We start from the raw sequence: 13,324 nt of genomic DNA on the forward strand, positions 1-13,324 counted from the left end.
AATAAATGCAGGAAGAACAGCCAGGTAACAAAACATATTGATGAAGACATAGCAGTGGATTTGATGAACATTGATTTTACTAAAACCTTTGACTGATTCAAAAGGTTAGGCCCCATGGGAGCCTGGAGAAGTACAAAAACTGCATCCAAAGTTGGCATAGCAATAGGAGACAGGGTGATGGTAGAGGATTGTCATTGATGCCCGTGATTAGTGGTGTCCCACAAGGACCAGTGTTGGGACACCAGTTGCTTATAATATACATAAATGATCTAGATGGGATGTAGGAGGCAAGATCAGTAAAGGGCCTGTCCCACTTCCGCGTCATTTGCGTGCCATTTACACAACATCATTTACGCCTCATGACGCGCACGTGATGTGCGCATGGTGCGCATCACGCACGCATGGTGTGTGGTGACGTGGGCAGTGACACGCTGCTCCCCAGCATTTGGGATGTACAAAATCTTTGCACGCCATCTGCGTGATGTGCAAATGACGCCCAAGTGGGACAGGCAAATGACATGGGATTGGCAGAGTTGTTGACAGTGGGAAAAGGCCATCTTATGCTGCAGGGAGATATTGATTTGTTGGTGAAATTGGTTTACAAAATGGCAGATGAAATTTAATTCAAACATATGAGAGGTTATGCAGTTTGGCAGCATTGATTAAGCCAAAACATTCATCATGAATGGTACGGTCCTAGGGAGTATTGAATACGAGAGATCCTGGAGTAACATGTCCATAGATCCATGAAAGTGGGAACACACATAGACATCATGGTTAGAAAGGCACACTGGCCTTCATTAAATAGGGCACTGAATGCAGAAGTCAGGAGGCTGTGCTTCAACATAATAAAACATTGGTCAGACCTCAGCTGTAGTACAGTTCAGGTTACCATGCTTCATGACATGTGTATTCAGCACCAGAGAGGGTGCAGGGATGACTCGCCAAAATGTTGCTTGAGATGGAACAGTTCAGTTATGAAGCGAGACTAGAGAGGCTAGGACTATTTTTTCCCCTGAGCAGAGGAGGTTAAGAGGGGACATGATTGAGATATGTAAAATTACAAAGGACTTTCCTCCTTATCAAAGATATACAAACCTGGAAGATATAGATTTAGGGTACAGGGTAAGAGATGTAGAGGAAACATGAAGTGAAATTTCTTCACCCAACGAATGGTGAGCACCTGGAATGCTCTGCCAGAGAGGGTGGTGAAAGCAAAGTCACTTCTTTAAGAATTGTCCAGATGATCACGAGTCGCTAAGGACTAAAAGCTATGGACCAAATGCTGGTCGATGGGATTAATACAGATGCCTGCTCTTTGATCAGTATGGCTGACTCAGATTGAATGGTCTGTTTCTATGGAGTTTGATCCAATGGCCCCAAGTATGAAAACAGTAACAAATTAATGATAACGGTCCAGTTAGTTCGCCATTGTTGAGAGCATCTGTTGAATTAAAAATTATCTAATTACGATCCAGATTGAATCTAAATTAAAAAATTTAATAAAATAATGTCGTAGATCAGCAGCAGGATTTTTTTTTTAAATCCAGCAAAAAGTAGATTTGTAAAGGAAATACATTGACTTCAATGTTATAGAGAAATAAACTGAAGAAGCATTTAAGTTAAAGAAGAGAGGTAAAAGCAGAACCAGGCTCCATAAACAAGCTGATATGATAAACCATATTTCCCACCAATTCTCAATTCCAGTGCCATCACAGTACTTACCAAGATGGAGATAAGTCACAATAGATGACCGTGGCCAGCATTAATGTTGCTTGCCCGTGAACTTGCCCCCTACTCACTCACACACCATGAGATGGATGCTGAATTTCTGTTACCATCTGCTCATCTCTGGCGGCAATCCTACAAATTCTTCATTAAAGTTGCTTACATAATTACCATGGCATTTACAATACCCATCCCAACTTTTAAATGTTGTTCACTGTTAAGGTAGTGTTTCCACGGGCTATAATTTTTCAATGCTGGCATTCCTCCCACTGCTTAAGTTCCTCTCACTCTACATTAGGTTACACTAAACCTGTTTCCTTTACTCAGATTCCCACAGATCTTCCAGTATCCTGCCTACCAAACTCTCCTGCCGCCCAGCCTGTGAGCTTGAAATTCTTGGTCCATCCTTCAAACTCCTTCAAATACTTTTTCTGCTGTAGTTCCAAGTATTATATTCCCCAGTGCATGCTCTGATCTGATTCTGACCTTGTGCATCACTTCCATCCCCTTTGCTCCCTCTTTCAGTCTCTTCAGTCTCTGAGCCTTCCCCTGCAGAATTCACTTCCGTACACTCTCATGCTGTGCTTTGAAAATCCTTTTCAAACCTACCCTTTCTACGATAAGGTACATCCACCCATCCTACTGTCCAAACCATAGCTCCTTGGTTCCTTTGTTTTGATTTAATCTACCACTTGAAAGATTTTGGATCTTTTATTGTATTGAAGGAATTATACAACAGCAACTTTTTGATGTTCTAGTACTGAGAATAAAGAACATAAAAGAGCATATAAAGGCCCACAAATGAGTAGAGAATACCAACTCAAGCTTTCACATTTCACAGGTTTGATGGGCTAAATTATATTCTTCCAAAATAAGATGTCTGTTTTAGTGGCATAAATCTATCAGCTGTGATGGAAAGTACAACTGTAGGTTTGGTGGAGCAAACAAATTAGTAAAGGAACGCAATGGGCAGAGTAGTATCCATGGGGAGGAAAGGAAATATTGACGTTTCGAGTTGAAACACTGCATCAGGTCTGAGCGTGGAGAGATGTTCATCTTAGGATGATCTCCCTGTGGCTCAGCACTTCAACTCCCCCTCCCATTCCGAATCCGACCTTTCTGTCCTGGGGCTCCTCCATTGTCAGAGTGAGCACCACCGGAAACTGGAGAAGCAGCACCTCATATTCCGCTTGGGCAGTCTGCATCCCGGTGGCCTGAACATTGACTTCTCCAATTTCCGGTAGCCCTTGCTGTCTCCTCCCCTTCTCAGCTCTCCCTCAGCCCTCTGGCTCCTCCTCTTCCTTTCTTCTTCCTTCCCTCCCCCCCCCCCCCCCCCCCCCGCCTCCCCCCCCCCAACCTGCAACCGTCTGGAGAAGGGTTTCGGCCCAAAACTTTGCCTATTTCCTTCGCTCCATAGATGCTGCCGTACCCGTTGAGATTCTCCAGCAAGTTTGACTACCTACATCTTCGGATTGGTGGGTTGGCACTAGTTTAAGAGACTGTGTTATATTATTACAGGGAATAATACTGTTTGTACCATACGAACAGTTCAGTTAAAGACTTCCTACCACCTAGGTAGTCTTTAATGTCTACATGAGTCAATGAGTGAAAGTGAAACTCAGCTTTACAGATCAAGTTAGAAAATCCCAGAATGCAACACACTGACAAAGAGGATGGGATATGTAGATCAGAACTATAGAAAGATAGACCGGGGTGAATCGTCAGATATGCAAAGGCATTTTCTAAACTATAATAAGATTTACATATGTAAAAGGAATGTTAAGATAGCAGGGATGGTACAAATAGGATATACTTGAAAGCTCAATTTAACATTCAAAAAGCTAAAAAAAACTGCACTTTTAAAATACCAACATCAAGACAAATCCACAGAGAAACCATCCATTCTCAGTCCCCAACTTGTATGTCACTGAGTTCCTATTCTATCAGGTTCCTTTTGCCAACACTGAATTATTCGGATGATATCAATGGAAAATGACTCATGTGGTATTTTTCCCCAATAGATTCACAAGGCTGAAAAATTTGTGATTGCAAACTCCCTGAATTAATTGAAATGTTTAACATGGACAATGACCACACCGCTAAACTATGAATAGATTATCTCTAATAAGCCAGTTGTGAAGAGATTTTGAAAGTATCGAAACTCCATGTTATTGAAACAGGTGGCAATAGTCATGTTCTAAGTACAAAATGATATGTAGCACCACTAAAGGCCAATATTTGAGGTCATCTTATCCTGTAATAATATCCTGTGATATTAGACTCAGTGTTTCTAATATCCCTGATTAAAAGCTGTAAACTGAAAATTAGGATGGGAATAGATTCATAATATTTTCTCTTTGCATTTTTAAATAAAAAACTGGTAAGACACTAATCGAATCATAGTTTGTCACTTTACATAGAAGCAAACCAAGATGACTGTTTCGCTAAACTGATAAAATGTGGAGGAGCTCAAAAATAGATTTGAATACACGGTGTCCTCTAATTTGCAATTCCTATTTTCCTATTGAACATAAATAATAAAATAGCCTTCGTTCGTGAAAGATACACAATTTTTCTGCAGTTGCATTCATATTACAGTGACATCTAAGCAAATTATCCCCAGTATGAGGAGCCCATCAGAATAGGATGATTTTCAGTTCCAGCAGTTTGTTAAGCATCGGATCTCAAGTATTGGTTGCAAATTGTCAATGTAATTGGGAGCCATAATTATAATGAATACCTTTAAACTGTATCATTATAGCTTAAACACATGTCAGTCACTACTTTCCGCAGGCAGTAAACCTCATTGCAAAACATGTCTGTCTAAAACATTGGCATTGACTCATTAAATAAGTTCAAGAAAAATCTTGCTTTTGGTAAGTCTTGCTTTATCCATTAATTAGACAATTCCTGTGCACACAGACCTTACAGAAGGCATTTTCCCTTTCCTCCTGCAGCACAGTTGAATGCAGAATAAAAATATTGGACAAAGGCAAGACAAATTACAGAGTGCACAAAACATGCAACTATCTAGCTGTGCCTTACAGAATACATTTACAGAAGTTTATTTTCACTATAACAAACATAGCTAATCATAAAGACATAAATGCTACCTCTGCTATTCATAAGTAGTGCTTTAGCAATAATCTGCATAGGACAAATGTAGCAAGGTGCTACATTAATAGTTGTAATAAGGAAATAAACTAATGCACAACATTAAACGCTGGAAAATCTTTAGCTGCAATTGTCCACATTTTAACATGCTTGCCCCTGAGTTTTCACAGACACTCACCTCTTTACCACCCATCGACTCAAACATTTTCTCCAGCTGGACCCTCAGTTGTTGGATGTTGTTCATCAGGATGCAAGGCTGCAAGAAGTTTGATCAATAAATCATTTAGAAGTGCCTAACAGTGTTAACCCAAAGACCACACAGAAATGATTGAGACAAATTATGCATGAGAGATGAAAATGCCATACAATTAGCCTGCTGTTTCTATTTAATTATATAACTGAAAGAAATATCCGATACAGGACAACAGTTTAACCAGTTTCCACGACCAGTGGCAGTCTGATACGAGTATTAAAGGGTGCCTGTTGAGCATTGAAATCCAGATGAGCGCCTGATTTGGAGAAAGTTAACATTAACAGAAAACTTAATTTGATTTTGTTTTGGCAATACAGCATGGAAATAGGCTCATTGGCTGACCATCGATCACCAGTTAATCACCACTTAATAATCCACTGCCTACACTCTAGGGGCAATTTACACCATCCAGTTAGCCTATAAACCCACATGCCTTTGGGATGTGGGAGGAAACATCCAAAGGAAACCTACAGTCGCAGGGATAACTTACAGACTCCGCACATACAATACCCGAGGTCAGGATCGAATCTGTGTCCCTGGCGCTATGAAGCAGCAGCTGTACCAGTAAAATTTACAAACCAAGTTTTCAAGATAGGGAAATGCTAATCAAAAAAAAAAATCAATGGGTGAATACATGAAACTGAATCATGCGACATTTAGTCTGTGCCAAGTTATCTGAAAAAAACCCCCAGAAAATGCTGGAGAGCTCAGCAGGTCAAGCCTGCTCTGTGGTGAGAGAAATAGTTCATGCCACTGGCCTCAGATCTGAATCGTTGCAATGCCAACACAGTACGAGGTTGATTATTCCTCATGAACACCTTCAGTTAGAATTCCAGTGCCCTTTATTATTCACTAAAAATCAGAGCTTGATGACAGTCAGATTTTGCAGTTTTCTTTTCCATCCCTTATTGGCACTCAGTATGTAGACTGAGATATGATGAACAGTCATAGAGCATAGTCCCTTCGGTCCACTATGCCCATGCTGATCACTGTACCATTATATACTAATCCCATTTCCCTTCATTAGGTATGTATCATTATATGCTTTCAAATGCTGTCTGGATGTTTCTTGTTGTAATCATACCTGACTTTACCACTATCATTGAAAGCAAGTTCCAGATATCAACCACTTTTGATGTGAAAATATTGCTCCTCTAATCCCCTGTAAACCTCCTTCTTCTCACTTTGAGCCTATGCCCTCTTGTTTTAGACCTTCCTCACCCTATGGTAAAGATTACAGCTATCTATATTTCTCATAAATTCATACACCTCCACCAGGTCACCCCTCCACCTCTTTCCTCCAGGGAAAACAAGCCCACTCTACCCAATCTATCCTCATGACTAAATTCTCCAAACCAAACAACATCCTGGTGAAAATGTAGTTCAAGCAACTGCAGATGCTGGATAATACACAAAAAGAAACAAGTGCTGGAGTAACTCAGCGGGCCAGGCAGTATTGCTGGAGAACATGGATAGGTGATGTTTTGGGTTGAGACCCTTCTTCAGACTCCCTTCTCCACATTCTTCCTCTAGTGTTACAGCTAGGACATCACACTGTGTCTAAGAGTGACCAAATTTATATCCTATGCCCTGTCCGATGTAGGAAAATATGCCATATGCCTTCTTCATCACACCACTTTCAGGGAACTCTATATAGCTCAAGGCGCAAGTCCCAGTAATATCATAGTGAAGGGTAAGATGTGCATTGAGTGGTTCTGAACCCTAGCGTATCTCAATGGTCTTTGGCAGCTTACAAACCCTGGATGTAATTTCACCTGCTGTAAAAAATGAAAGTAGTTTTTAGTTGTCTTCAAATGCCTCTGACATTTAAATTATAGCGTCAGAGAGACACAGCATAGGGCACGTTATTTGCCAACTGTGTCTACACCAACCATCAAGCACCCTTGTTGATACTAATCCTACCCCAACCCAATTTATTCCCTCCTAACAAAGTGCCATCGACTGGAAATGTTCACCCTTATTTCCCTTCCCACAGATGCTGCCTAAACTGGTGGGTATTTCCAGCATTTTCGGTTTTTGATTTCCAGCATCTGCAGTTTTTTAACACTGATGTTATACTCCCCACATTCTGATCAATCCTCCTATCAACAGATTCTACCACCTACCAATCTAACCTATTGTTTGTTTTTGTGGTACGCAAGGAAACCAGACCCAGAGGAAACTCACATGGTCACAGCGAAAATATGCAAACTCCACACAGACAGCAGCTCTACCCATTGTCCCTCTGCATCAATCTTTAAAAATCATTTATTTAACAATGAATAAATACAATTACAAAAATAAATGAAGATATTAAAGCACTGTGTGAAATAATGAAAAAAACAGGCAATTCCTTTTTCTTTGCCTTCTAACATTCTACCCTAAGTCCCTGCAGAAACCACTGGAGTGTGGGATGCCACACCTGGTTTAACCTGGTGCAAGATCCCAGAGGCAATTTCCCCAATGCCATGGTGGGAATCCCAGCAAAATTACAGACTGCCACAGGACTACACTTTGTCACAAATGTATTTTACATGAATACAATTATATTTCCTCTCATGTTAAGCATTTTCAGCCTTCAATCCTCTAACTCAGGTCTTCAGTCTATCCCTCTCATATTTTTACCTCACCATTGAGATAATCTTCAGCCCCTGGTCCTACCATCCAGAGCTGGTATTAAGCCCTTCATTTCTCCTCTCCTTACAATGTCCTCTCCAAACATCTCCAAAGACTGACTCCGTGGTCCACCATTCTTACCTTTCCCTACTGTGTGTGTTTTTAATGCTTGAAGCATTTTGTCCATCAAAATTCTGTTTAATGTCCATTATTACTTAAAATTTAACATGAAATGAATCTCGTAATAGACCTTATGGTAATATTTTTAAAAAAAGCTTTAATTTGCACTTTCCTGGGGAACTATTTGAAGTTTTTTGAAACAGGAAAATGCATACCATCTTAATTAAAGTTCTTGAAGGTAGCATGAGGTCAGGGCAAACCATGCAACTCAGATCATCTAGGTTTGGTTTGAGGAAGAATCAAGATAATAAAAATGGATACATGTTGTGCATATTTTTAGCACAAATGTTAGTTTCCAAGTGAAAATTGCAACATATTTTCATCTGAAGATCACCCTGATAATGGTTGCTTTATCTACATACCCTAATTAGAACATGTAACTAACTACGCTATACTTCAGAAACAACATGCCATATGTTATGTGGGATTCTGCTAACATCATTAATTCAGATTACACGAGGAGGTTGCTTGAAGATCCTTAAAAAAAATCTGTTCTGATACTAATTGTGATGAAATCTGAATACAAAAGGGAACAGAGAGTAAGGAACAGCGGCTGTTGATGATCACAATGTGGCACGTCGTACATGTTTGAAATCAACCTAGCACATTAAGATTCCTAACTCTCAAAGTTCTTAAGTTCTAAAGGCTGTTCACTGTAAATGACGTAAGTCTTCAACAAGGCCTTCCTATCACTAAATGCTGCAGAGTAGGAGAGAATTTCCTAGACGTGTGGTAACCTCAATGTGGTTGACATTGCATTTGATCTCTGTAATCTACCCAGGTGGGCTTGATGTTGTAATTTAACACTCTAAGCCTTTAAGATTTCAATAATGCACTACTCTTACTTTATGCAAATAAGTCCAAATATTAATAACTAAAAATGTTATGATTTAAAAATCCCAACCAATATTTTTTTAAGTTCTATTACTTATTTCCAATTATCCTGCTGATAAACATTCTACCACCTCCTTCGCACACACTGTCACAAATAATAACGCAGAACTCAGAGATTTAATTTATTAAGGATTCTGTGTTTTTAAGGGCAATTAAATTTACAATCTGTATTTTCTTATAAATAAAAGCCTTAATAGAATGATAACATCCGTGCTAATAATAGTTATCCGATTAATATAAACAGGGATGACATTTAGCGTCATGCCAAACAACATTAAATGGTTGAATCATTAAAATTAACACATTAAATATAATCTTAATTTACAATTGAACCAGAATGATTCTCAGCCTAGTCACAAGTATTGAACACCATCAACAGCAAACGTATTCGGAGCTGCATTTAGAAACATTCAGAGGAAGCTCATTAGCAGTTGCTAATAAGTCCGTTACTAAATAGCCTGACCAAAACTTTCTTCCTGCAGACAAGTCATTTGACATTCCCACACTATGTTGCTTGTATTTGGTCCAGTTTCCACTACATTAAAGAATAAGAACAAGCTGCCATTGAGCCAGAGTACTACACCGACATTTGAAACCACAGCAAAGGATTCACAGGACATGTTTACCCACCAGCTTCTCCTTGGAACAGTGTGAGCTGAATTCTTTTGCGATAATAGCAGCATATTGGAGGAGAACTTTATTGATAGTCTGCAATAAAGAAGGAAAGGTTTAACCATCCTGGCTCATACAACGAGTCACTGAGATTTTTGCCAAGATTATTGATCAAATACATCATGGAATCTAGTGCACAAAAAAATAACATTCCTATAATGATTCAGACTGCAATTTGTACTAACTTTTGCAATTAGTGTAGATATAATCTTGTGATATATTTTATGGCTAGAGAAAATAAATGACAAATTTTCCTCAAATTTGTAATAAACTCTAATCCTTTGTGGATTTCACTGTATTGCAAAGAGTCCAAATGCATTTAATTGTATTAAATCCAATGTTAAATACCTTGCGCTATTGCACTTGGACACTTCACAATACAGTGAAAGCCGCAAAGGATAAAAAAGAGTAGGAAGGAACTGCGGATGCTGGGAAAAGAGTAACAACTCCACTTTCCGGTTGACAGAAATAAACAAGTAATCAATATTGAAATCAGTTGACAGTTCTTAACATTCAGGGTTTTTCTGTCCAGAAGTGGTGGACACACGTACCTTAGCAAATCTCCTCAAGAAATGTGCCAAAGCCTCTGGATTAGGACATTCTAACTTTTTGATAATTTCAAAACTTTGATTCAGTTGAGTGAAGACATCCACAACAGAGCAGGAGAACAGAGCATGTTCAGAGGTTTGCTGGAACTGGGTTAGAAAAGCGGACACCGTTCATTATGGTTCAATTCTTAAAATACATTAAACTAAATACATTTCTATCAAAGTTAATTTATAATCTATTTCAACTGATATTTTGTAGCTCATATAGAAACAATAAAATATGCAGAAAATCTATTGTAAGGTGATCTACGGAATGTTGACACTTGCCCCATCTTTTTTGTCTCTTTCGAGGGCTCCATGTAGAAACTCCATTGAAACATCTTCATTTTCATCCAGCCAATCAATGGCAAAAGGTTCAAACCACCTAGTAAATAATTAAGTGAATCAATAAAACATTTTCAAGAATTCTGTAGGACACTAATTTGCCATTTTATAATGATTTCAAAAGGGCTATTACAGACTTTTTTTATCTATGTAATTATTCTTCATGAGGAGTGAAACCCATTTATATTAAGTGCAAGGTAGTGGAGAACTTGGGAAGTATGGGTAATATCAATTATGGACAGGTATCATAGGTTAATGGTGCTAATGCACAATACATAGCACCAACAGCAACATGTGAAACAACATAGAATCAGACCTTTTGGTCCACTATACAATAGCTTCGAAGCATTCGTATAACACAACACTTTCATTGGAAAGTAGTATAAATAAGATACATCCTAAGGCATAAACAGGATTGAGAATCTGGATGTATCCAAGGCTCTAGATTTATGTAGGCTTAAGATTTGCACAAATAGCCACATTTAGAACAAGCATATTTATATATTCACCAGACCGATTGAAGTTGGGCACACCAGGAGGTAAGAGCTCCAACTCAAAATGGACAATAATGAATCAGAAGCAAAAATCAGATTGGGTTGGTGAAGCACGAGTCGAGTTACACCCTTGCTCCCCAGAATTATTCCCGTCAAATAAATGGAGGCTTATTTAAATGTAATTGTAATTCCAACAATACAAACACATGAGCACCATAATTTGCGTTTTAAAGATAATATTTAAATAATTTAGATTTAAAAACCTAAATGCATCAGGCTATTTAAGATTACTTTTCCCTCAGGTAATGTTCTGCATCATAGAAATGAATATAAATGTCATTACTTACAAAGAATATTCCGCCACTGCATCTTTGGAACCTGGAAGATCTTGCACATATTCATTATAAAACCATTTTACTTTGAAGTGCAAATTCATATAGTCGGCACTCTTGCATAATCGATGTTTTTCATGTTCTGTTATAAAGCACAGTAATATTATATTGAATGAGAACAGCAGTCATGAAAGGATAATTATTTTTATATTTTAAAGTGTACCATTGGTCGAGCCTAATGTTTCTTTTGAATGATACAAAACCATTATTAAACCTACTAAATTATTAACATATTGATAGAGTAGATTACTCTCACCATTTCCCTTTTGTTCCATGCAAATTCCCACTATTATACTTTTGAAATTGATAGCCTGTGCAGTAAGTTTAAGAGTGTAAAGAGTGATAAAATTAAAAATCTGGTGAATAATGTCAGTATGATCACATATTATGACACTTATAACTACCAAGAACTTTGAGTTATCGTCATAATTATAGCCACGGTGGATATGAAATGCACATTTGCCTTTCCCTATTCATGTTAATGCAATGTCATGCCTACTCTCTCAGCCTTTTGCTACAGTACCTGCATAGTTAGGTACAGGGAAACAATATCTAGTATTCTCATAGCTGAGAAAAAGTCATAAAAGTCTTGTGTGTGGCCAAGAAACTATGGGTGGAGGAGGTTCAGGCGTATCTCTGTCTCACCTATAAGAGCTGTTTAGGTCTCAGGATGGTGGTGAAGGAGCACTGCAGGGATTATTGCTGCAACACAAGTTGCCTGAGAATGTAGTTGAGGATGACACCATAATTGGTCCTACAGCCAGACAGTGAAGATGTCTGAGATGACAACAAGATCTGGATCAACTGGTAAAGTGGGCCAAGGAATGGCAGGTGGAATATAACTCAGACAAGTGAGAAGTATTGCATTCATCTCTTTTCAGCCTCGGCCACTACCTCCCCCCTTCTGTCTGGCCGCATCTGCCCATTTTGTGTTCTTATCCGCTTCCATCCACCAAATATCAGCTTCTGTCTCAGAACTCCCTCCCCCCTCCTTCCAACTTGGCTCCATCTGCCCATCTTCCGCCATCTCACCTGGTTCCATTTCACTTCCTGTCTCATCCCTCCCCCTCACCTCTTTCCAGTGGTTGTCTCCCCTCTACATTCTCAAACCCTAAACATCTGTGTTGCTGAGTTCCTCCAATAGTTTTCCTTTTTGTTCCAGATTCCTGTGTCTCCAGTCTCTCATATCATTAGGATGTTGCCTGGATTGTAGGAATTCAGCTATGGAGAGAGACTAGTGGCTAAGGGGATCAGGGGGTATGGAGAGAAGGCAGGTACGGGATACTGAGTTGGATGATCAGCCATGATCATATTGAATGGCGGTGCAGGCTCGAAGGGCCGAATGGCCTACTCCTGCACCTAATTTCTATGTAATTTCTATGTTTCTAGTTAGGCTGGGTTTGTTTTCCCTGGAGCGAAGGAAGTTGAGGATGACTGATAGAGGTATATAAAATGCGGATAGATATTCAGAATCTCTATCCCATGACTGAGGTATCACAAAACATGAGGGCATCGATTTGAAGTCAGAGGAATAAATTTTAATGGGGTTGTGAGGGGAATTTTTTTTTTTGCACAGAGATCTGGAATACTCTGCCAGAGCAGGTGGAGGAATCAGATGCAATCACTTGAAAATACACATAGACAGGCACTTAAATGGGCAAGGTACGAAAGAATGTGTGCTTAATCCAGGCAAATGTGATTTGTGTAGAAAAGCAAAAATGTTGGCATATACATGGTGGACCAAAGGCCTATTTGTATGCTGTACAACTCTCTGAGATGATCAATCAGGAACGAAGTCAAAGGCACAGTTTGTAAGGAGGAGAGAGATTACTGAAAGGTAATGATTGTCTGATTGGGAAAACGTCAGATGAATTTTTACAAGTTTAATAAGTAAGGTTGTTATTTTGGTTCAGTGCATTTGGAATCTACGATGTACCTGACCAAGCAGAAACATATTTTCCGTCCTACCTAGCAGATCAATAATGTTGCAACTAAACCAAGGCCTGTGTAATGGTTTATTTCGGGGAATGCATAGATTGAAAAAATTCG

General features: G+C 39.0%; 1 protein-coding gene across 1 annotated transcript in view; it reads right to left on the minus strand.

The window, feature by feature from the left end:
* LOC129712661 (protein unc-13 homolog C-like) overlaps positions 1-13,324 on the minus strand; it is a 221,118-nt gene that overhangs the window by 56,062 nt on the left and 151,732 nt on the right. Inside the window, exons 19-24 of the mRNA XM_055661267.1 lie at positions 11,231-11,357; positions 10,333-10,429; positions 10,009-10,152; positions 9,416-9,493; positions 5,021-5,098; positions 4,653-4,679 (exon numbers count right to left, since the gene is read on the minus strand). Coding sequence (XP_055517242.1) covers positions 4,653-4,679; positions 5,021-5,098; positions 9,416-9,493; positions 10,009-10,152; positions 10,333-10,429; positions 11,231-11,357 — 551 coding nt within the window. The remainder of the gene's footprint in view (positions 1-4,652; positions 4,680-5,020; positions 5,099-9,415; positions 9,494-10,008; positions 10,153-10,332; positions 10,430-11,230; positions 11,358-13,324) is intronic.

This window comes from Leucoraja erinacea, chromosome 33 (genome assembly GCF_028641065.1).
Source record: "Leucoraja erinacea ecotype New England chromosome 33, Leri_hhj_1, whole genome shotgun sequence".
Classification (NCBI taxonomy): domain Eukaryota; kingdom Metazoa; phylum Chordata; class Chondrichthyes; order Rajiformes; family Rajidae; genus Leucoraja; species Leucoraja erinaceus.